At 49.5% G+C, this 24895-nt stretch overlaps 1 protein-coding gene across 3 annotated transcripts in view; it reads right to left on the reverse strand.

The window, feature by feature from the left end:
- Nucleotides 1-24895, reverse strand: part of PPP1R16B (protein phosphatase 1 regulatory subunit 16B) — a 103245-nt gene continuing 78350 nt past the window's right edge. For 2 of the 3 annotated variants that reach the window (XM_082645567.1, XM_082645566.1), the window contains 8 exons: nt 21893-22038; nt 18952-19055; nt 17153-17277; nt 13055-13180; nt 12440-12515; nt 11649-11778; nt 11382-11550; nt 1-4949 (listed from right to left, as the gene is read on the reverse strand). In XM_082645567.1, the coding sequence (XP_082501693.1) occupies nt 4440-4949; nt 11382-11550; nt 11649-11778; nt 12440-12515; nt 13055-13180; nt 17153-17277; nt 18952-19055; nt 21893-22038 (1386 nt within the window). In that variant the 3' untranslated portion in view covers nt 1-4439. The remainder of the gene's footprint in view (nt 4950-11381; nt 11551-11648; nt 11779-12439; nt 12516-13054; nt 13181-17152; nt 17278-18951; nt 19056-21892; nt 22039-24895) is intronic. The other variant, XR_014296116.1, reaches the window with a different exon arrangement.

Raw genomic sequence — 24895 nt, forward strand, 5'->3', positions numbered from 1 at the left:
TGTTATTAAAAGGAATTTAATAATCTTAATTAAAAACTCTTAACAGCGAATTCTGTCACAGGCCTTGGCAGCTGGAAGCAACTCCAGGGGGGCGCCCCTCTGGGATGTGGTCGAGCCACACTCTCGAACACGGGGCTCACCACTGCCGCATGGCGTGGTGCTACCTGGATGTTACTTCAATACAATATCAAAGATCCACAAGGATTTTTTTTTAAAAAAGTTTTAAATATATTAGACTCTCTTGATTGCCATTTTTACACAAAGCTGCTGATACAGTATACAGAGTTTTCACTTTTTTTTTCACATAAAATACATTTTTCTTAAATGTTCTCTGTACATCAGTGGCTTCTGGTCTGGTGAATTATTGCGGAGGGCTGTGGGTCTGCAGACTTTTCCTGGGTGCACAGAGCCAGGCCCCGCACTGTGGCACTTGCAATGCCCATGGGAAGCAGGCCCTCCGGCCAACTGGCCAACAAGAGACTGTCGAGGAAAGCTTCTAGCAGAGGCGGTCACTTCTGTGGAGTCACCCACTGACTACATGACTCTTTGCTCTTATGTGCCCTGGGGGAGGGGAGGCTGTCCCCAAGCCACAATAGCAAGAGTTAAATACAGTCCTTCTGGGCATCCTGTAAGGAGCGCCCTTCTGGAAAGTGTCCCAGTATTCTGCTCTGGGAAAGCAAGTGGGAGGGAGACCTCAAGATCAAAAGATATCTGACACCAAGAACCAAAATGGTCTCATTACAAGGCCAGCAAACTGGTGGGTAGGACAGGGGACACAGCTTTGTTAACTTTTCTAAGCCTATTGAAATTGATCAAACAGTACAGAGCAGTTTCACCAATGCTGCATATTTGATGGAGAACTACATCCTGAAGTCTTCAGAAGACCTGGGCTGAGGGTGCACTCAACTTCCTGGAGCTACTCTCAGGCCAGAAACTCACTCTCTGGTGAGAGCCACCAATTTTCAGTTGTTTGGGGCATAAGGTGGGAGCAAGGGCCAGAGCTCACAGGGAGCCACGTGGCACATGCTTTAGAAGTAGCCTCCTTTAATCTGCCAGGAACTGCCACCAGACCTGGGTCTAAGCGGGAGCTGGGCATCTGGTCGACCTTGCCAGCTTTCTCCCTGCTCCTTGATCCACACCTGCCAGGAATAGAGGCAGACTCATGAGGAAAGCTTTCGATATTAAAGGAGAAGCTCCTTTTCCTCCCAATATCCGTTGGTGGGGCAGGACTAGGTAATAAATGAGCAAAAATGAGGAAGAGACAATGAGCTTAAGAACCTGAGATGCATTTGGCAACAAATTCCAGACTCCTTGTTCTTCTAGACACTGACTTCAAACTGGTATTCTACAGTGGCTGAAAGATGCTGGCCTAAAGGCAGTTATCCTTGAAAGTCCCAGGTGGACTTGGGATGGTATCTGCCTGGAACCCAAGATCCAGCATCTCCATTTAGTGGCAAATGTTATCCAGGGGTGGCGATGTCAGCAGCTTCCCAGCTAAAGGAATTCATACGCTAGGGATTCTAGGAGCAGAAAAGCAAAGGGTTGCTGGACTAGGATGCAGACCTTCTGTCTCAGGTGAACTGAACGGGGCTGCTGATGCTCATGGTCCTCAAAGGATGAGAACTGTAAAGAGCACTCTCCTCACTCTCTCATTCCTCCTTTATCCCTGGAACCTAATACAGTGCCTGGTGAGTCACAGCTACTCAATAAACTACATGAGTGAATAAATGAATGACCTTGGCCCCAGCTTGTCCCTCGACACCGAGGAGACCCACAGGGAAAGTTCCCCCAGGTACCTGAAGGGAATGGTTTATCCCCGACTGAAAACATGAGCTAAAGCCCAAGAGTCTGCCGTTGGCTCCTGTTAGGGGATCAGCTGGGACTCCCAGCCTTCTGGGTGGGAGAGGAATGGCCCAGGAGGCAGGAAGCAAAGGAGGAAGGAGGGAGTAGCCAGAAGGGCTCAGAGCGGGCAATAAATACCTTCAGTCTCTGGCCCCTGAGCAAACAGATCTGAAAACGTACACAGCTCTCTCCTAGGAGCGTGTGTCTTCCCTCAGCACCTCCCAGCTTGCAGCTCAAGTGGGCTCAAGAGGAATTTCAGTGTCAGTCTGATCTGAACACTAGTTTAAAGCCTAAAAGGTATGTGTGTTTTGAATCATCCCTGCCCTGCTCCAGCCATAGGATGAGATGATGGAGAGTCAGCCCCAGACCCCAGGGATGTGGCAGGTGTCACCCACACCTGTCTGCAGTCGCCTGGCCTGCCTTTCCACCCTGGACTGGATCTGTCCTGGAGCTGGGATGGGAGTGGCCTGGTGCTGTGACTCTCCCTGCATCCAGGAGCACTGTTCTCTGACCCAGCTGCCCTGCTCCTGGTAAAGCATCAGCAAGGCCCTTGGGATCCAGCTCTGCCTCTGGGCTATGGGAGCCATGGCGGCCACAGTGGAGGACCGGGACAAACATTACTAGGACTGTGGCACAGGGGGGCTCCTGCAGCCCCAGCCTCTGGCCCAGATGTCCCTCGGTGAGAATTTCTCATAAGCTCAGAAAGAAAAGGGTTAAAGGAAACCCAGATTTGTCCCCCAGATTCCAGAATCTGGACCTCAGGGGCCCCTTCAGAGCTCTAAAGAGGTAGTTTTAGACAAGTAAAGGGTGCACAGAGCAGGAAACAAACCTGCAGTTCGTTAGTTATACCAGAAGGTTTTGGCTGAGCCCGCAGACAGCGCCCAACTCATGGGCAACAATTTCAAAGGGGCTCGTGAGAGAATGCAGTGGAGAGGTGGCAGGCAGCCTGTCCCTCATAGGCTTCCCTCCCCAGCATCAGAAAGACTGGGGCTATGAAATAGTAGAGCTGGGGCAAGACGCAACTACAGCCCCACCACCGCTCTCCTGAATGCAGCGCAGGGTGTTGGACCACGTGCACCTTGGATTTTCAGCCTTGGGCTGTCACCACTCTGGCAGGAGCAGGATGGGAGGCCCCGGGCCAGACAGGAACTCACAAGGGCCAACTGGCAAACCCGTTCCACCAAGCATTCCAGAAAAAGCAAAGCTGGGCTGGGAGTGCTGTGCATTCACTCTGGGAGAGGTAGGGGCCCCAGCAGCCCCCCAACTGCTCACTCTGATGGCTTAGTCTGAGGAGGGCAGGCTGAGACAGGCTGGACTGAAATCAGCCGAATATTCACAAAGGTTGGCCAGAGCGCTGGGCTCTGTCATGGTTACCAGAGATGTCTGCAGAAATTAACAACATGAATTCACCTCTCTCCCTGGAAAAGCCCTTCCAACTGAAGTTTCTCGCTTAGCTTCATTTGTCCAATACCAGTCAGTAAAACCTAGTGATTGTGATACTGCTCAGGAAAGAAAGCGAATTCAGTGGATCCCCTTCCCAACCTGGAGCTTTGTAGCCTAAAAGAATTCTTTCATCAAATGCACTTTTGGAAACACTACCTTTGTTCTCTCTCCCCTCCTTTTTTTTTTTTTTTTTTTTTTGTGGTACGCGGGCCTCTCACTGTTGTGGCCTCTCCCATTGCGGTGCACAGGCTCCGGACGCGCAGGCCCAGTGGCCATGGCTCACGTGCCCAGCTGCTCCGCGGCATGTGGGATCTTTCCGGACCGGGGCACGAACCCGTGTCCCCTGCATTGGCAGGCGGACTCTCAACCACTGCGCCACCAGGGAAGCCCCCTCCCCTCCATTTTTTGATGCTTCCACCCAAGAGCAAAATATGATTTGGAATAGCCAGGTTTTCCACCTTGGCCCCTGGGCACTCACACAGCTGGCACTTGGCACGAGCAAGGCTGTGGGGAGCAGGCCTACGCCCGCGTCATCCACCCCACATGGGCGCATAGTTCCCTCTGGACGCAGAGAGGACCTCCTGTTCCTGCCGGATGTGGATGACGATACCAAACCCTGGTAGGGCTCTGGGCAGGCTGACAGGTATCAGCTTAGCAGGCCTCCTCCCCTGCTAAAGCCATGTTGGCAGTGGCGACAAAACTCTGAGTCTTAACTTCAGTCCTCTTGGGAAGAGCCCACAAATCCTCAGTCCCACCTGCTTCCCATGAGCCCAGCTGTGTCATCCCTACACATGTTGATTGTGTGTGCGTGTGTGTGTGTGTACTGATATGTCACATGTGAGTACTGGTCCAGAGAAGCCTTTACCAACAACAGAACTGGAATCCCAGCCCGCCCTCCCGAAATCTGACAGCAGGATGAGTCAGGAAGCCACTATGGGCCTTGTTTTTGATGGCAGACAATGCAGCAAGAAGCAGAACCATGGGATGTGGTGATGCTATGGGCAGCTTGCTGAGAGGTGAGGTTAGCGTTCCTCTGGAAAGCAGAGCCCATCCCCCCAGCTGCCCTCTGAAGCCTCCCCAGCCGGGGCTGCTGGGCTGGCCTGGATTCCAGGGACCCTCTCCCCAAAGCATCCCTCCCCTCCATCCCTCAGGGACTAGGAGATGCGGCAGCAGCCATGGACCTTCTCCTCCATTTCCTCCATGGGGGCCTTGAACTTCAAGAGTGGGGGGTCTCCACTGGTGACCGTGTAATACACCGAGGTCCCATTGCTGCTGTACGGGGAAGTTCTGCCTCCGATCAAGGGGGCCTTGCCTTCGCTGCTGCCCTCACCCGTCCTGGCCATGCCGCTACCCAGATGGGTGCTCAGGAAGGGGTGGCTGAGCAGCTTGGCTGCAGCCCGCTGCCGCTTCAGCTCCAGAAGCGTCTGGGGGCTCTGTTCCTTGTAGCCACTCCAGGGCGGGGTGGCATCGGCCATGCCAGGGTTGCCATAGGCCATGTTGTAGTCTGGCACCTCATGCACATTCCAGACGTCCCCGTTGGACAGCGCATACTGGTAGGTGCTGACCGGAGCCCGGAGGCCGTTCTCAACAGGCATGTCCATTTCACTTCGTGGGATCTTGGTAGGAAACTCGGAGAGCAGCACGGGCTTCTCTAGCCTGGGGTTCTTGAGGGTGAGAAGGACAACGTTACCAGCTGGCTGGAAGATCTGAACCCATACCCCACTTGTGCCTCTGCTGAAAGCATGATTGTTTGGGCCTGTCCTCATCCGTTTTCCCTACCTGGGTAATAAGACTTCTATTTTCCTTTGGGGAACTCACCAATCTATGGGTTTTGCCACCTTTGCTCCCGGCGAAAGACCATGACCCCAGGCCTGGCCAATCAATAAACTCCCTACAGGAATTGATTCAGGGGTGGGTTCCTGACTGAAATTGGTTCAGTGAAACTCAACCCTGGGACTTGTGCTAGAAAAGCTGGGAAAGAGCAGATCGATTTCTGTAGGAACTACGCTGGTAAGATTGATGTACTGGGGAGATACCGTTTCAAAGGGTCTAGTTGGCTGTGAAGCCGGCACCTAAGGAAGACTGAGAGAGAAACAGAGACTGAGAGAGAGAGACTGCATCCTGATGACATGTTTTGAGCCCCTGGATCCACTTGGCCCCAGACTTCCCAGTTACAGAAGCCAATGCATCTCTTTTTTGTGTAAAAGTCGATTTCAGTTGGGTTTTTGGTCACTTGTACTTCTTCCTCTTAGCCCCCGGTATATCTCCACCACAAATGGAAGAGGCTCTTACCCAGAGATCCTTTATACCTAGAAATCCCTGGGTAATAAGAGCTTTAAAAGTGGCTGCAGCCTAGAAGCTATGACTAAAAGGTAGATTCATCTGACAGTGACAAAAAGATAAAGCATAGCAAAAATCACAAAGTCCAAAGACACATGAAAAACTAGAAATATATTTACAACCTATAAGACAGAAAAGGGACTAATTTCCAAATGTATAAAGAGCTCTTAAAAGTCCATTTGAAAAAGCCCAACTACCCAACAGAAAAAACAGGCAAAGGACATTAATATGCAGATCACAGCAAAATGTAGATCTATATAGCATATAAATATAGGAAAAACATTCAATCTCACAAATAGTTAATGACATAAAAATTTAAACAACAAAATATCATTTTTACCCATCACATTGACAAATTTTTTAAAAATATTTATCTATTTATTTATTATTTATTTTTTGGCTGCGTCGGGTCTTGGTTGCGGTACGTGGGCTCAGTAGTTGTGGCATGCGGGCTTAGTTGCCCGGATCCTGACCAGGGATCGAACCTCTGTCTCCTACATTGGAAGGTGGATTCTTAACCACTGGACCACCATGGAAGTCCCAACAAATTTTTTTTTTGGTTGGCGGGGAAGCGTACTGAGTGGCTTGTGGAATCTCAGTTCCCTGACCAGGGATCAAACCCGGGCCTTCGGCAGTGAAAGCGCAGAGTCCTAACCACTGGACTGCCAGAGAATTCCCGACAAATATTTTTAAAGTTTGTTATTATTCAGTGCTTGCAAGGGTGTGGGAAGTAGACAGGAGTGTCAACTGCCACAACTTCTTTGGAGGATAATGCCACACCATCCACCAAAAAAAAAAAAAAATTTGTTTTTTAAGAAAAATATATACTTTGCACAAGCATGCCCATTTCTAGGACTTTGTTTCACAGATAGATTCCCTCAGGGGAGCATGAAAACCATCATTAGGCAGGTGGGAAATTATGGCAAGTACTTGTATTAGGCTGTTCTGGAGCTGGTAGGAAAAAATGAAGAAAGTCTCTATGTGCTGACTTGTGATTCCAAGAATCTGATTTCTTGGAAAGATTTCCAAGAAATATATAATTAGATTAAAATATGGTAAGGAGAGGGATGCTTCCCATAGAAAGTTTCCATTTATGTGTGTGTCTTTCTTCTGTTTGTTCAGTGGCTTCTTCTGAACTGTGCAGGCAAACTGATGACATATGGGATGGGAGGATGCAGATTCTTGATGGTCTAAATCAGTGCTTCTCATACTTTCATGTGCATATGAGTCACCTGGGGCTCTTGTTAAAATGTATATTCTGATTCACTAGGTCTGGGTTGGGACCCAAATTTCAGCATTTCTAACAAGTTCCTGCGAATAATTTGAGTAGCAGGGATGGAAGACACTCGTTCTCAGCCTTGAGTGCATATTGGAATCATCTGGGAGATTTTAAACACTTATACAATGCCAAACTGAAAAGCAACATACTGTGTGATTCAATCAACATACTGCATGATTTTGGAAAAGGCAAAACTTTGGAGACGGTAAAAAGATCAGTGATTGCCTGGGGTTGGGAAGGGATGAATAGAGAGCATCAGGGATTTTTAGGGCAATGGAACTATTCTGTATGACACTTTAATAATGGACACATGACATTATATGTTTGTTAAAATTCATAGAACGTACAACCAGAAAAGTGAACCCTAATGGAAACTATGGACTTTAGTTAATATAATGTATCAATACTGGCTCATCAATGATAACGTGTAAACTACACTAAAGCAAGAGGTTAATAATAGTGGAAACAGGGGGGCATGATAACAAGGGTATATTGGAACTGTCTGTACTTCCCACTTATTTTTCTTTTTTTTTTTTTTTTGGCTGTATCGCAGCACGTGGGATCTTAGTTACCCGACCAGGGATCAAACCCATACCCCTGCAGTGGAAGTGTGGAGTCTTAACCATTGGACCGCCAGGGAAGTCCCCCCACTTATTTTTCTGTAAACCTAAAACTAGTCAAAAAGTAAATAAATACATAAAGTCTATTCATTAAATAGATAAATAGGGACTTCCCTGGTGGTGCAGTGGTTAAGAATCCACCTGCCAATGCAGGTGACAAGCATTCAATCTCTGGTCCAGGAAGATCCCACATGTCACGGAGCAACTAAGCCCGTGCACCACAACTACTGAGCCTGCGCTCTAGAGCCCGCGAGCCACAACTACTGAGCCCGCGCGCCACAACTACTGAAGCCCACGCGCCCGTGCTCCACAACAAGTGAAGCCACCGCAATGAAAAGCCCGCATACTGCAGCCAAGAGTAGCCCCTGCTCGCCGCAACTAGAGAAAGCCCGCGCGCAACAATGAAGACCCAATGCAGCCAAAGATTAATTAATTAATTAATTAATTAATACAATGCCTGAGTCCCAAGCCTGGAGATTCTGATTTAATCAGTTGGGACTGCATCCTGGACATCAGGTTTTTTAAAAACAAAAACAAAACACCGCCCCAAGGTGATTTTCTTGTTAAGAGTGTGAACCACTGGTTGAAGAGACGGTGTTGTCTTACTACTGCTGTGCCTGCTATCAGTGAATCGGCTCTGCCAAAACTATGTACCCAAGCCAGCCCTGGGGGTTAACAGCACAGAGCCTTGGCAGAAACCTGACTTGGGAGTCAGGCTGAGCAAATACTCCCTTAGATCAGTGGTTCTCAAATTCGCGCATGCATCATAATCCTCTGGAGGGCTGGTTGAAACACAGAGTGCTGGGCCCCAGCCCCAGGGATTATGATTTGGTACATCTGGGGCGGGGACTGAGAAATCTGCATTTCTAACAAGTTCCCAGGTGACACTGACACTGCTGGTCCAGGGACCACACTTTGAGAATCCCTACCTTATAGACTATCACGTCCTTGACAGCACCTAAGACCTTGAAAGGTAGTAGGAACAAAAAAGGAAGGAGCTTTGAGCTTTGTAGCTGTATCCTGTGATCTCCTTGTTCCCTCTGGGGCTGGGACAGGGACCCTGGGCCCTGACAGTTTCCCTGGGACAGGACTTCTGAGCACCTGGGAGAGGACTGCCTGCTTCTGGCTATGCCATCTCTGTACCCTGTCTTCTCCTCCCTGGTCTGAAACCTCAGCCCCTGAGGCCAAGTGGCCCATCTGATTGCCTTCACTCAACTCCAAACAAACTGGAGCCTTGATGAGGAATCTCCAGAAATTAACAACAACAACAAACTCAGGCCTAACTCAGGCTGGTCTCCAGCATCCCTATCCCCCCACCCTATTCCCTACAGGGCTAATGGTTCATGAAATTCTACATCAATGAGCACTTCTGAGAGAATCCTGGGGCCTGTGAGATCTGAATAAACACACGGAAAGGAGCAGGCGTGGAGGAGGGGTGGTTGATTCCCTGAGGCTTTCTTTAAGAATCTCAGTCTCTTCTATGAATCAATAAGGAAAAGATAAACAACCCAATAAAAAAGGGCTAAAGAACAGATGAAGCACAAAGAGATAATCAGTTGGCCAATAAGCATAAGAAAATATTCAACATCATCCACCATCAGGGAAAAACAAATTAAAAATTTGAGCTACACAGTAACCCCACCAGGATGGCTCACACGAAAAGAACTAACTATACCAACGGCGGGCAAGAAAGGCGCATTCACTGCTGAAGGGAGAGCAGACAGGTACAACTGCTTTGGAAAACTGCTTGGCCGGATCTTTGAAAGGTACATATCGCCTACCCCGTGACTCATACCGCATTCCTTGGTAAATACCCTACAGAAAACAGTGCTTGTGTCCACCAAAAGACACATACAAGGATGTTTGGAGCAGCTTTATTCAAAATAGCCCAAGCTGGAAACAACCCAAATGTCCACCAACGGACGAATGGACACATAAATTGTAGAATATGTAAATAATAGAATTTACGGAGCAATGAAAAAGAATGAACTGCTGCTGAATGCCACCACGTGGAGGAATCTCGGAGACACAAAGAAACCAAACACAAAGGACCATAGACTCCCTGGGTCCATTCATATGCAGATGCAGGTGCAAAACTAATCTTTAGTGCTCCAAGTTAAACAGTGGCTACCTTTGGGGTGGGAGAAGTCCTTGGAAAAGGGAACATGGGAGCCTTCTGGGATGACAAAAATGCTCTATACTTTCATCGGAAGGTATGTGTTTGTAAGTTTATTGAAAAATTCATTTAAGATTTGTGTATCTTACACAAGTTACACATCAATCACAAAGAAAAAATAATTAAAGCCTAGCTGGGAGGCATTTGAAATGTGATTCGATTTTGATCTACAACTCTTTTCTCTCCCAACTCCCAAGCTTAGGGAAGAAGGAAGACAAAAGCTCCACGTGTGCCGGCTTCATCCCAGCCAGTGCTTTGATGGGGATTATCTCGAATAGGTGCCTTCTCTCCAGCTGGCAAGACAAGCCCTCATGTGACCTTTCAGGCAGGGAAGCAGGGCCCCACTGAGACATTTTGCATCTCTCCAAAGCAACACTTGCTAGAAATGTTTTCAGCTGCTCATCGTGTAATGGGAGAACCACAAAGGCAGACCCCTACTGGTATGGTCAGCCTCTTCCTTCTTGTCCCCAGCAATTCTGCTCTGGTCCCAAACCTGCTCACTCCTCTCAGCAAGGCTGCAGCCATGCATGGACCTGAGTGTATCGGTACTGAATCGAATAGTGTCCCCCCAAAACTCATACCCACCCCACATCTCTGCATGTAACCTTATTTGGAAGTAGGGTCTTTGCAGGTGTAATCAGTTCAATTAAGATGAGGTCACATTGGATGAGACCTAGAGGGGTGGGATAGGGTGGGAGGAAGACGCAAGAGGGAGGGGATATGGGGGTATATGTATACGTATAGCGGATTCACTTTGTTATACAGCAGAAACTAACACAACATTGTAAAGCAATTATACTCCAATAAAGATGTTAGGAAAAAAAAAAAAAAGATGAGGTCATACTGGATGAGGGTGGGCCCTAATCCAATGACTGGTATCTTTCTAAGAGAAAAGAGAGATACACACACATATACAAGGAAGGCCATGTGAAGACAGAGGCAGTGACTGGAGGCCTGCTAGCAAAAAGCCAAGGAATGTCTGAGCCGTCAAAAGCTAGGAGAGAGGCATGGAACAGATTTCCCTTCTGAGACCCCAGAAGGAGCCAACCCTGTTGACACCTTGATTTTTAGGCTTGGCCTCCAGAACTGGGGGAGAACACATTTCTGTTGCTTCAAGCCACCAAGTTGGCAGTCGTTCGTTACAGCAGCTCTCAGGAACTACTACAGCATCCTCTTAGGAAAGCGGTTTAATGCCCAGACCATTGGCTCCTCCTGGAGCCGGCTTCTTAGACGTCCTGCCAGCCCCTTACTATTTTTCAAAAATTTTCTTCCAACCTGATGTCTCAACACAATTCTCAACATCTTGTTATATTTCCCCCGAAGAAGTTGTAGTGCCCTCTCTCCCAGGGTGGCTGCCCTACTAAATCTTTCTTCTGGGAAGCCCAGAACTAAATCTCTCTCCTGCTGGAGCCCAAGCAGGCACATGGTGATCACTCACTCCCTGGCAATTATGAGTCCCTACTGTGTGCAAGTCTCCCAGCTCCGACAAGAACACACCCTATGCTTGCCCCATTAACCACAGTAGCTGCCCACATCAGACAGGATCCAGCTGGTTTAAGGGCACTGGCCAGCTGACCTCCCTCTGAAGGCTCTGAGATGAAGAAGCAACACCAGGCTGGGGCCCTGTCCCCCTCCCACGGCAGTGACCAAGAGCGGGGCCGGGCAGGAGGCAGGCACTCACCGGGTCCTTATTCTCTTGGTCTGTCCTGGTCTCCCTGATGTCCCCATTGTAGGTGGAGGTCCGCTGATCCTCGGCTGCGCTCCTCTGCTGCCATAGTATGGCCTCTCCCTCGTACTCCTTCCTGTACAGGTTGGTTCTGTCCGACAGGCTGGCTCGACGCACCACCTTCCTACGGGGAGTTGGGGAGGGGGGATGCTGAGAGGCTGCATCCAGGAGCCATGGGTGGGAGCATCCTCGGGCGCCCCGGCTGCCCTGCCCCTGACTCACCCGCGGCTGCCCGCACTGGACGTCCTCCTGCTCAAGGATGACTTGTGCCTCAACTGCGACTTCATGATCACGTCGTGCTTGTGTTTTAGCTCCAACAGCAGTACCTTGAACTCCTCCTCTTCACACAGGTCTGAAGGGGCAAAGGAGCCCATGGTGGGGGATAGTGCAGGGGGCTGTGGCCCCTGAGGGCCCTCCAGACCAGAGGAGCTGCCACGCCAACCCACTGAAAACTCCCAGCATCTTTTGGGACATGGGAGGAGGGGAGAAAACAGTGCCAGCCTTATTTCCTGGGCTACGACTCAGTCCTTAGAGGAGTGTAAGAGGAAACCCACGTCCCATGTACAGTCCCAATTCCCAGTTATGACTGAAGGATTCAGACACCTTTGATTGCTTCCAAGAGGAGACACTAATTCCCCACAAAAAGTATCAAGAGAATCAAGCAGGTACCCCATGTAGCCCAAGCAAGAACTTATGAAAAGATGCTGAAATCATACATCCCTACCCACTCAATCCACCTCATCCTTTAATTCAGCCGTCTGCCTATTCGCTGAACCAGTCACCCATCCATAGACTCATCCTCTACCCACCCATCCTCTTATTCATTCATACATACATTCATCCACTTATCCATCCATCCATCAATCTACCACCCATTAATTTATTCATTCATCCAACTATCCATCCACACACCAACCCACCATCTATCCAACCATATATTTAACCTTTTATCCTCTATTCATCAAAAAATCGATGAATGCTTATGTATATACCACGTGTTGTCCTGAACTTACCTATTGGCATCTCATCCATGGATGTCCTAGCACTGAGACTGGCCCCATGGGACACCAATAGCTCTGCCATCTGCATCTGAAACACAGGAAGAAGCCGAGGTTCCCCCCTGCCCAGGGCTCAGAAAGCCTAGGAGGTGGAGAGAGTGTTCAAAGCTTCTTAGGATGTGATCCAAAGAATGGTGGGGCAAAGTTGACTCCCAGGGAAGGCTCTGCCCCCTAAAGCCAGGAATCCCGGCAAATGCAATTGGCTTGACACCTCCTCCAGCGTGTCTGGGCCATACCAAGGGACAGAAGAAGGAGTCAGCTATAACTCCAGAGCTGTCAGGTGTTTAAAGAGGAATGGTGAAAGCCACAGAGATTTCTATCTGGGAAACAAATGGAGAAACTATTCAAGGCAGAAATGTGGGGAATTTCCCAGCAAATTGGATTGTCGTCTTGCTAGGACACAACTCGCCAATCGTTTTTGCAAACTCCCTAGGTCTTTTCTTATCCCACATACTAGCCGTAGCCAACACCCTAAGTGGGTCTTGTGTTCTTTTGAACCAACTTCCAGCCCAAAGGACAGCAGGTTGACCCTGTGCTGGCCTCCTTCACAGCCCTGTGGGTGACAACTACCTGTCCCCAGAAGGCAGCCGCGTGCAGGGGTTCCCAGCCATCCCAGTCCTTCACATCCACGCGCACCCCGTGGTCCAGGAGGAGCTCGGCTGCCCGCAGGTATCCATTGGCTCCAGCTATGTGCAGCTGAAGGAGAGGAAAGACGTGAGCATTCCCCATGGGGCTGGTCCCTCATTTGGAGGCAGGAGAGCCCGTTCCCTGACCCAAGTCCCAGATCATACTTGGGACCAGCAGAATGGAATAGAATGAGGTGGAAATACCAGCCACGTTACAGAGCATTAACAAGTCTGCAACATGGAACTAGAAGGTAAAGCAGACAGGCGAGCCTTTCTCCCATCTTCAAGCCCTATAGTTATGGCAACAGCATTTACTGAGTCCCTACTCTTCATTGAGCCCTTTAGAAGGGGTCTCAGAGGTCCAATAGGGTGGTTTTAAAGTATGTCTACCAGTTCTTTGACACATCTCTCTTTAAAAGATGAAGCTTAGAGAATTCCCTGTGGTCCAGTGGTTAGGACTCCGTGCTTTCACTGCCAAGGGCCTGGGTTCAATCCCTGGTCGGGGAACTAAGATCCCACAAGCCACGTGGTGCAGCCAAAAACAAAATTTTTTTAATTAAAAAAAAAATGAAGCTTAATGCCTCCCTCCTTGAATGTGGGCCAGAACAAGTGACTCACTTCTAACAAATAGGATGTGGTGAAGTGGTGGTGTGTGATTTCTGAGGTTATAAACGTCATTGCTGCTTCCAGCTTAGGCTCTCTTGCATCAGTCACTCTAGGAGGAGGCAGCCATCATGTTGTGAGGACCCTTAAGCAGCCCTAAGGAGACAGACTAAGAGATGAGAAACTGAGGCCTCCTGCTGACAGCCAGTGTTAACTTGCAGCCGTGTGAGTGCGCCACTTTGGAAGTGAGTCCTCCAGCCCCAGTCAAGCCTTCAGATGACTGCAGCCCTGGCTGACATCTTGACTGTAACCTCATGAGAGACTCCATGCTAGGGCCACCCAGCTAAGCTGCTCCCGATTCCCTGACCTACAGAAACGATGTGAGATAATAAATATTTATTGTTGTTTTGAGATGCTACATGTTTTGTTAGTATGTTACGCAGCAACAGGTACCCAATACATCCAATAAGGGAAAGCTCATGTTGAGGCCCCCTCTCTCTTACCTGGCACCATTTAAGGCCTCTGGTGATGGATACCACCTTGCAGACCTCAGCTGTCCACTTGCCCAATCTCCCAGAAAATACATAAAGTGCTTAGCACGTGATGAACCCTCAGTAAGTGATGAACATCCTTAGAGAGCCATGAGTGATGACAAGATGCACTGTGGGAATGGATGGAGGAGCGAGAAGGAGACGAGGCAAAGAGAAACCAAATGCCCAGCCAAGGTGGGAGACAGGTAAGAGCCCAAGGAGGCCAGCGGAAGCCAGGCAGGGAGGAAATCAGAGGGCTCTCGGGGGGGCCAAGGTCAGGGGCAACAGAGCCTCAGCCAGTGGGACGGGGAAAGCACGGCCTTCACAACAGAGCCCTGATGGCCAGATGCTGCATCATCCTGGGGTCAGGTTGCTGTAAGGTTCTGGCAAATGGAGGTTTTCCTTTATGTTTTAATTTGTAGAAAAGACTCAGGGTGTGATCTGGTACAGGCACACGTGAAAGTTGGTATCCTTATCTGATTTATAAATATCTGCTGCTTGCCAGTGGTTGAGAATGACACACAGCTGGACAGCCAGACATTACAAGCTGTGGGGTCACATACATGGCTGGGAATAAAAAGGTATGACTGGGAGAGCAATATTGGTGTTTTTTTGTTTTATTAAAGTACAGTTGATTTACAATGCTTCAGGTGTACAACAAAGTCATTCAATTATACATACATGCATATATATATATATATTCTTTTTCAGATTCTTCTCCATTATAGGTTATTACAAGATATTGAATATAGTTCCCTGTGCTATACAGTAGGTCCTTGTTGTTTATCTATTTTATATACAGTAGAGTAATAATGTTAGTAATAATAATGTGTTAATCATTAGCATCTATTGAGCATTTACAGACTCTGTGCTGAGCACCTACATGCAGAATCTCATTTAGTCCTCCCAACAATGCTTAAGGAAGATACTATTCATCTCCCCACTTTACTGGGAAGACCTGAGACCTAGTATGTGCCCGGCTCATGTGGGTGAGCCACTATGAGGCTAGCCCAAGCGGAGTAGACCCCTGTGTCTAGAGGGCTGAGCCACAGACCCAGAGGAGCTCCAGCTACGGTGGGCAACTCCCTGATACAGCCTGGCCATGATTTCATACAGCATTCATGCAGCAGTGCTCAATCCAACTACATGAATCTATCCTTGAGTTCTGGGCTGAGCAGGTGATCTGAGCAGGGACCTTGTTCATAGAAAAGGGCATGAGGTACATAAACCTAAAAATAGAACTACCATAGGATACAGCAATTCCACTGCTGGGTATATATCCAAAGAAAATGAAAACGCTAATGTGAAAAGATACATGCACCCCAGTGTTCATAGCAGCATTATTTACAGTTGCCAAGATATGGAAGCAAACTAAGTGTCCATCAAAGATGAATGAATAAAGAAGGTGTGGTATATACAGACAATGGAATATTACTCAGCCATAAAAAAGAATGAAATTCTGCCATTTGCAGCAATGTGGATGGACCTAGAGGGTATTATGCTTAAGTGACATAAGTCAGACAGAGAAAGACAAATATGTTATCACTTATATGTGGAATCTAAAAAATAAACAAATGAATGTATATAACAAAACAGAAACAGACTCACCAGTATAGAGAGGGACAGGGGAGGGGCAAGATGGGGTAGAGGATTGAGAGATACAAACTATTATGTATAAAATAAATAAGCAACAAAGATGTATTGTACAATACAGGGAATATTGGCTATTGCTTTGTCAGAACTTTAAATGGAGTATAATCTATAAAAATATTGAAACACTATGTTATACACCCAAAACTAATATAATATTGTAAATTAACTATAAAATAAATAAATAAATTTTAAATTAAAAAAACTTTAATTAAAAAAAAAAAGAAAAGGGCATGAGGCAGAGGGTAGGGCTCAGGAACAGGTAGGAGAAGCCCAGTTGTCACACCTGGGCCACCAGGTCAGGCCTGAGGGACGGGGAGGGAACCTGGTACTGCTGAGCTCTACCTGGTGAGCTGAAGATTCTGAAACCCCTGAGTTCTCATGGTCACACAGACCACAAGCCTAGGGCAGGGCCCAGCCATGGGCAAGGTTGGGAGTGGTGGCGTGGGCTTCCAAGGCCATGCTCCAATTTTCAGTTTAGAGGCTGCAGAAGCAGACCTTCCGCAATACCGAGCTGTATCATGCTATGAGAGCCTATGAAGAAAGATCAAGAAGGTTTCCCAAGTCACTGACACTTGAGCTGAAAGGGTGAGTGGAGCTAACGAGGCAGATTAGAGAGAGAGAGAAGGTTCCATTGTTCTCCATCTCCAGGGTCTAGTCCCGCATGCGGCATACAGGACGTCGATGGGTGGGCGAACCGATGGAGGGATGGGTGAACCAGTGATGAATGGGTGCCTGGGGGTGTCTGGGCTCTGAAGTCAGGGAACCCAGAGGAGAGGCTGTTGTAGCAACATCAGGGACAGCCAGCGAGGCAAAGCACTGGGGTGGGAGAGGGGACACTAAGGCAGGGGAAGGAACAGTGCAAAGCAAGATGGCCTGGGTGAGCAGATGAACAGGGCACCAGTCCTTAGGCAGGAGACATCACAGGAGGAGGCGGAAATAATGAACTCAGGATGGACACCTGGAGCTTGAGGTAAAGGAGAAACTTAGAGACAGAAGAGGCGAATGGCAGAGCCAAGCCTCCCACCCAGGGCTCCCGACTCCCAGCCCCAGCTTCTCAAAGCCACTGAGCCCCGCTCTACTAACTTCCCACATTCCAGGGGCACCCCTGGCCCCAAGAGGTGGGGGAGGTCCAAAGCCATGGGCAGGCCCCAACTGTATAGGCTTGGCCTCCACCGGCACTGGCCCAGTTCAGTTCTAGCTGATCTGGGTTCTGGTCCTGACCCCCCAGCCCAATCCAGCCTGGCCCCTCTCCTCACCAGTGTGGCACCCTGGGCATCTATCCAGTCAAGGTCCTGGCCGGCTGCAATCATACAGTGAATGTCCGAAATCATCTGCTGCTCAGGAGCTGCCCGCTTCTCATTGATTTTCTCTTGGGTGATGCCTGCAGTGGGGAAGGGGGGATTGAGTCAGCATTCCCAGGCAGAGAACCCAAGGGGGAGGGGAGGGGGGGAAGACTGGGGAGGCATGGCTCCTGTCCCCGAGGGTCTGCCAGTCAAGGGGGTAGATAGATATGCTCAGAGGTCATTTCTCCCAGGCCCAGTGAATACAAACACCACGTGTTGGGCCACAAACAAGGTCCATTCCTGCCTGGTACCCAGTCGGCATTGTAGTGATATCGATTACTGGTACACACACAGTCCTTCTGTTCCTACCATCCACCTACCTGCCTCCAACTGCTCAAATACTTGGCTCCATCTCATCCTTCAGGTCCAGCCTGGACCACCTCCTCAGCTGGCCTCCCCTGACCACTCTGTTTGACCAGGTCTCTGTTAATTTCTTCTATTTCGTCTACAGCTGTGTTTGCAGCACCAGGCACGATGCTCAATGAATCTTTATTACGGCAATGACTGAATTACTGAACATACAGCTTTTGAATGGAGAGCTGAAGAAATCGAGGTTGAGGGACACAGAAACACATTTTCAAGCCTGAATCTCTGGCTAAAAATTTAAGCGTTACTAGCAGCTGCTAATGGTATTTAAGGAGAGAGGGATTTGCTCTGAAAAAAAGGTCCATGAGATCAAGCATTCTTGGATAGAATTCAGGGGAGGTCTATAAACTTGAAAGAGAAAAAGAATGACCTGTTTATTTTCATTAACGTTTCAATGAAATGTAGCATTTCCTTCCATTAGAACGTACGCCAAATTCACAGTAGAATTGGCAGTGCCTGTGGCTTTGTCACCAACAGAAACTGTAGGTATTTTCATATCATGTTATCTTATTGTTTCACGAATCAATAACGTTTCTGTTTCACACATTTAAAAATATTTGGGGAGCTCTACTTTAATAGAAGTGGTTTCCTTTATAATCCTATGGCTTTGATAACTGCATTTAAAAATATTGTGAGAAGGGTCCATAGACTCACCAGATTGGCACAAAAATTGTTAGGAAGTTCTGCAGGTGAACAAGGAAAGTGCCAGGGCCAGGGAATGGGCAGGCCAAAAGGGCAGTTCCCGCAGCCATCTGGGAAGAAACACAAGCACAGAGCCTGGGCAGGACCTTGGACTACAGTCCAGGGTCTGGATTTGAGATTTATTTCTAAAGAGGAGGTCCTTCAGGGGTATGCACTGGGGTGGCGAGTGTGGGCAGATCTCTCTGATTGCTGCATTCATTTCCTCTCTGAAGCTCATTTGTAAGCTGAGAACAGCCACATCTTGTTTATCCAAGGTCCCTGGCAGCCCGCGTGGTGCCTGGCACAGAGCAGGCAGCCGCGAATGTTCTTGACTTTGTATTATTTTTCCCAAATGGGAATATATCTTTATTGTGAATGTTTATTGAATTGAAATTGTCACGGCTCACGAAGAGACCCGGCCAGCTGAGGCCACCCGTGTGTGGGGGTGACACAGATGAGAGCAACGCCCCCCTTGTGCACAGCACGTCTTCCAGGGTTGTCTTGTGTCCGCATCTTGCCCATCACATGGGTAACCACCATTGTGGGGCCCCATCCCAGTTCCTGAGCACTGAGCAGGCGGTGGGCACATTGCTAGGTAGCTTGTTCACCTGCATTGATGTGAGAGAGCCGCAGCCCCACTTCACCGCAGGCGGCCCTGCCCTTACCCTGGTACGCCATGCACGTCTCGATGACATCCAGGGTGGGCTCATCCTCGCAGAGGTCATAGGGCATGTTCCCATCGGAGTTGACGGCAAGCAAGTCGGCCCCACTGCAGAGAGAGGGCCAGGGTGAGGGCCAGCTATATGCGCAGAGGGTTGGTCTGGCTGCCTCTACCACCCAGCCTCTCACTCCCACCCCACTATGCACCCCAACGTCCACAACCCGACCACGGTGCAGCCCAGCAAGGATAGCATCTCCAGGATCTCAGGGGCCCCAGGTGGGAAGGGACGAAAATCCCAGAAGGGCTGTGCCAGCAGACTTCCCCCAGCTTCTCGCTCTGTTGAACCAGCAGGCAGGCACTGGGGCACAGATGTCAAATAAGAAAATACAACATTAATGGCAGCAACACTGCTTCCCAGGCATCTGCTTAGAGCCAGGCTTGATCTAAGCCCTTTACACTCATCATTTGATATAATCCTCATAATAGTCTTCTTGGTTCAGTATTATTGGCCCCATCTCATGAAAGGGAAACAAAGACTCAGACAGGTTCAGTCACTTGTCTGAGGTCACACAGCCAGGACGTGGGAGGGCCAAGACTCAAACCTGGCCCTTTCATGGGCCAGCTCTTTTCACTTCTCCTTGTCCTATTTCAGTCTTGGAGCAAGTGCAGAAGTACCCTCAGCTATCCCCTACCTCCTCCTCTAAGTCCCTGCCCAAAAGGCTGGCCAGGATAGGGACAGGACAGAGCCTTGAGGCTCCATGGCAGAATCTGCCTTTTGGGCCACTGGCTCCTACGTGCATGGCTCTGGGATGCCCTGCGGCAGCATAACCCGGGCACCACTGAAATAAATGCAGCTTCCTGGGCTCCACTCTGGACCTCCTGAAACAGAGTCTCTCGGGGGTGGGGTGGGTGGGGTTGAGGATTACGTATTTTAAACCCATGATTCCGGTACACATCGGTGCTGGGGACCCACTGTACCAGGCTGGCACCACTCCCTTCTCCTCTCGCACCATCCCAGATTGGACTGTGGCCACCTGATGCTCCTGTAGACTTAACCACACCCAGGTTCTCATCGGAGGTGTGGGCATGGGCCACCTGCCAGTCCTTTGGCCTAACAGCCCTCCACTGTGACCTCTCTGAGCTCCTGTGTGCCCTTGGGTAAGCTAATCCACCTCTCTGAGCCAGGGCTGCATCTCTATCCCTCCAGTAGCCACCTCATGGGCCCTGGCTGCTCTGCTGAGACCTCTGCCAAAGGTCACCTGCACTCGGCCACTATTCCTGAATCCTTGCACTCAGATGCTCTCCTGGGACCCCAACCCATGGGTCTCTCTCCGTCTTGGCTCTGGTACTGAAATCACCTGATTTCCTGTGTGGTTCCTCAGGACTTTAGCATCCCTGAGTGCTCAGTGCCCAGCACAGGGCTTGGCCCAGCTTAACTGCCCTCCAATCATTAGATGAATTCAATTAAATACACTTGAAATTGAATGGTGCCTTTTCTGTGTGTTTATAGAAACTAAGCAGACTAGAAGGAATTTCAGCATGGGAGGAGACTGTCAGAGCTCTATAGAGGGAAATGGCCTTATTCCTGGGAAAGGCATTGTTACGTGGTGTCCCCCAAAGCCCATTCTGCCCCAAAGAAATGCAGGTGGACATGATTTGGCGGGGTGGGGGCGGGCAGAGCCAAGGAAGTATGCTTGCTTTTTATTTTACAGCAAGAAAAACAAAAATGGCAACGACACATAACCATGGAGGAGATGAATTCAGACTCATGGGGACAGACAGAGAAAAAGAGATTGAAAAAAGAAAATGATACCCTGATACAAAGACAGATGAAGACACCACAAGAAAACTACAGACTGATATCCCTTATGAACACTGATGCAAAAGTCCTCAAGAAAATACTAGCAGGGACTTCCCAGGTGGTGCAGTGGTTAAGAACCTGCCTGCCAATGTAGGGGACACAGGTTCGTTCCCTGGTCCAGGAAGATCCTACATGCCTCGGAGCAACTAAGCCTGCTAGCCACAACTACTGAGCCCGCGTGCCACAACTACTGAGCCCGTGTCCTGCAATTACTGAAGCCCGCACGCCTAGAGCCCGTGCTCCGCAACAAGAGAAGCCACTGCAATGAGAAGCCCGCGCACCGCAACGAAGGGTAGCCCCCGCTCACCGCAACTAGAGAAAGCCTGTGCGCAGCAGTGAAAACCCAACACGGGCAAAAAAACCCCAAAAAACAAAAACCAGCAAACCAAATTCAGCAGCCTATTGGAAGGATTATACACTGTGGCCAAATGGGATGTATGCCTGTAACACAAGGATGGTAAATTTTTTAAAATAAATTTATTTATTTATTTTTGGCTGCATTGGGTCTTCGTTGCTGCACATGGGCTTTCTCTAGTTGCAGCAAGCAGGGGCTATTCTTCGTTGCGGAGTGTGGGCTTCTCAGTGCGGTGGCTTCTCGTGCTGCGGAGCACAGGTAGGCGCACAGGCTCAGTAGTTGTGGCCCATGGGCTTAGTTGCTCCATGGCATGTGGGATCTTCCCGGACCAGGGCTCGAACCCGTGTCCCCTGAATTGGCAGGAGGATTCTTAACCACTGCACCACCAGGGAAGTCCCAAGGATGGTAAATTTTATGTTAGGTGTATTTTACCCAAGAATATCGGGAGAAAGAAAGAGAATGAAAGGAAAGAGAGAGAGAATTAAGAGAGACACAGTGGAAAAGACAGAGTGATACCAAGGAGGAAAGAGACAGAGATGGAGAGAAAACGAGAGAGAAAGACACAGGGATGGAAAGGGAATGTGGTGAGAAAGAGAAAGAGTGGCAGGCACCAAACGAGACAGAAAAAAAAGAGAGAGAGGAGATGAAAGTAAAAAAAAAAAAAAAAAGAACTTGGAAAAAACCAAAGGCAGAGGGAAGGCGGTTCTTGGGGGAGAGAGGGGCACGTACTACTGAACGAGGATTTTCACCAGGTTGATATGGCCACAGGTGGCCGCGGCATGCAGGGGCGTCCACAGCTCGTTGTCCTTGGCGTTCACATTGGCACCGTGGGAAAGGAGCAACTTGACAATTTCCTCAAAGTTGTCAATGCAGCACTGCAAGGTGGACACAGGCAGGGTCAGCTCCCAGCAGGGCCCTGGGTCGTGACGAGGGCACACCAAGTTCCCCCTCGAGAGGCCACAAGAAGGACAGCAGAGCCAAGCTGCCTGAGTTTGAATCCAGCTCCATTACATACATGCTGTGTGGTCTTGGGCAAGCCACTTAACCTTTCTGAGTCTGTTTCCTTGTGAGTAAGTTAATAATATACAAGATAAAAATATAAAGACAATCCAAAAATAAAGTCGTCTATAAGATGTTTTGCAAATGTTGGTGGAATGGGATGAAATTTGGAATGAGGCTTTAAAACCTTTTCTTTTTAATTTCAGAGGGCTTCCTTCCAGCAACACTGTGTGGAGAACTCTAACTTAGATAACCAATCAATTCAAGCAGGGCTGCTTGGGCTGAAGCAGGGGCATGTGTTGGTTGGGTGGGGATGGGGGTGATGGGGGAGACACCCCTTGACAGCAGTGACCTCCTAGATCACAGTTTGGAATCTCTGACTTAAGAATTTCTGACCCAGAAGCTAGTTCTTGGGGAAGTCCCAAGTAACCAAGCCTCGCCCCTCAAAACCAAGCTCTGTGTGAAGCTCTAAGGGGTCCTAAAACAGTCCCTGAGAGGAGACAGCCATGTCTGTGCTTCTGCTTGTCCACACGTGGGGCAGCCCCAAGGAGAAGGCAGCCCCCAGAGAGATGCAGGGCTCCAACAGCCATTGGAGCTCCCAAACTCCAGGGACGGAGGGTGAAAGATTCCAAGCGGACAGAGGGACGTCAAGCCAGGGCCATGAGCAGCGAAAAGTGAGGACAGAGGAAGTAGAAGACAGGAAACCACTTTACAGACTACAGGATGCATCCCAGGTGACCTCTGGAGAAGCCAGCAGGGGACAAAACGCTCAGCACTGCCCATCCAGGGAAGCGCTTACCCCTCAGTGCAATGGGAGACGTTGCAGAGTTATACTCGGAGGAGAAGAACAGTCAAGCTTGCTTTTTAAAAAATCCCTCCTCTGGCTGCATGTGGAGAAGAGATTGCGATGACAAGCTTTGCAGGGGTGAAGAGGCATGGTGAGGAATTATGCTGAAATCACCCATGTAAGAGATGATGGTGGTCCAACCTAGAGAAGTGACCGTAGGCCTGTGGAGAGGTGACTGGATGCCAACAGAAGGAGCGGGGGCACCTGTGGCAGCCCACAGCCCCAGGTGGGTGTGCGGATGGGGATGGGGATGGAGATGGGGCGGCACCATGGCCTCCACCCCTATTCTCAGCAGAACCAGGGGCCAGTGCCAGAGGGACAGATGGGAAAGAAGAAGCCATTTGCACAGATGGTGCCAAGGACCCAGGTTCTCTTTCTGCACCAGCCGATCTGGGGTTGGCTGGCTCTGGGGGCACCTCTCCGGACAGCAGGGGCGTGTGTGACCCAGTGGAGCCTCGGGTAGTCGGGAGAACCATGCAGTGACAAAGCATCGCCGGCAGAGGGCACCAAAGGCACCAGAGTGAGGCGTCGGGGGAAAGGCGTGGGTCCCCAGGCTGTCACCGGGAGATGGGTTTGGGATGGCCCGGTTCATAGGAGGAGAAGCAGCCCAGCCCCTGGGATCAGGGGACAGAAGGGCCAGAGATCCCACCCTGAGGGCTGCAGAAAACATGAGGATGGGCGGGGCGGTGGGCGGCAGGGGGATTATGCATCCAGAATTGCAGTCGTGTGAGAAGGATGCCCATGGGCTGGGCCAGTCTGTACCTGAGCAAGGGCTGGGTTGGGACCTGGATGCGGGAGTGAAATGGGGGCTGGTACGTGATGGAGTGGGCTGGCCTGCTCTCCTGCATTCCCCAAGGTGGGCAATGACACCTGGCATTGGATGACTCCTCCCACCCCGTCACTTCCCACGTCCAATCTAGCACCAGGTGTGGATTCCATCTCCTGCATCGCTGTCCCCATCCCCACTGCCTTGGCTGAGGCTTCATCATCTCTCTCTGCCTCCCTGTCACTCTCCTTCCACACACCTCAGCCGGAGAGAGCTTCTTTGTTAATCCAGCCACGTTGCTCTCAGTTTACAAACCTCTGAAAGGCTCCCTGTTGCCAAGAGCAGAAAACCCACAGAAAGCTCTCCCTACTGTGCTCCTTCTTTGTACTGGAGCAGTAGTGACAATAATGATGACACCTATAACAACAGCCCCAGCAGGAGCAGTAATAATATGTCACACTGTCAATAATAAGAGCTAATGCTTTTAGAGGCGTTACTATGGCCACGCATCTTGCTAGCCATGCATTGCCTCATTTGATTCTCAGAACAACACTTCCAGGGCTCCCTAGCCATGTGGGGCTAGAGGCTACCGTACCGGACAGTGTCATTACACAGAACATTCCATCACCATAAAGGTTCTATTGGACAGTGCTGCCCTGACTCAGTTTCCTGAGCTGTAAAATGGGGATAATAATATTTCAAAGAATTGCTGGGCAGATCAAACCACACTTCACATAAGTGAAGTGGCTTTGCCGAGAAGTGAACATGTGACCCATTTTAATAATAATAATAACTAATATTTACCCAGTGTCAAGTGATGCTTATAGGGTTTTTATGTGTATTTATTTAACCCTCACAACAACCAAATGAGATGGATACTTGTTACTCCTCTTTTACAGATGAGGAAAGTGAGGCACAGAGAGCTTAAAGAACTTGCCCAAGGTCACACAGCTAGAATTTGTAGATGCATGAAGCCCTGCGGGACAGGAAGAGAAGCCAAGAGGACACATGGGGAGCCCCTGGGCTGATGGCTGAGGGTGGAGACTTGTCCCCAGGGCTTATGGGTAGGGGGATGGCCAGTCTCTGCCCACCCTTCCTGCCCTCAGAGGGAGATGGAGAG

The sequence above is a fragment of the Mesoplodon mirus genome (genome assembly GCF_964341445.2).
Source record: "Mesoplodon mirus genome assembly, chromosome: 15".
Lineage (NCBI taxonomy): Eukaryota > Metazoa > Chordata > Mammalia > Artiodactyla > Ziphiidae > Mesoplodon > Mesoplodon mirus.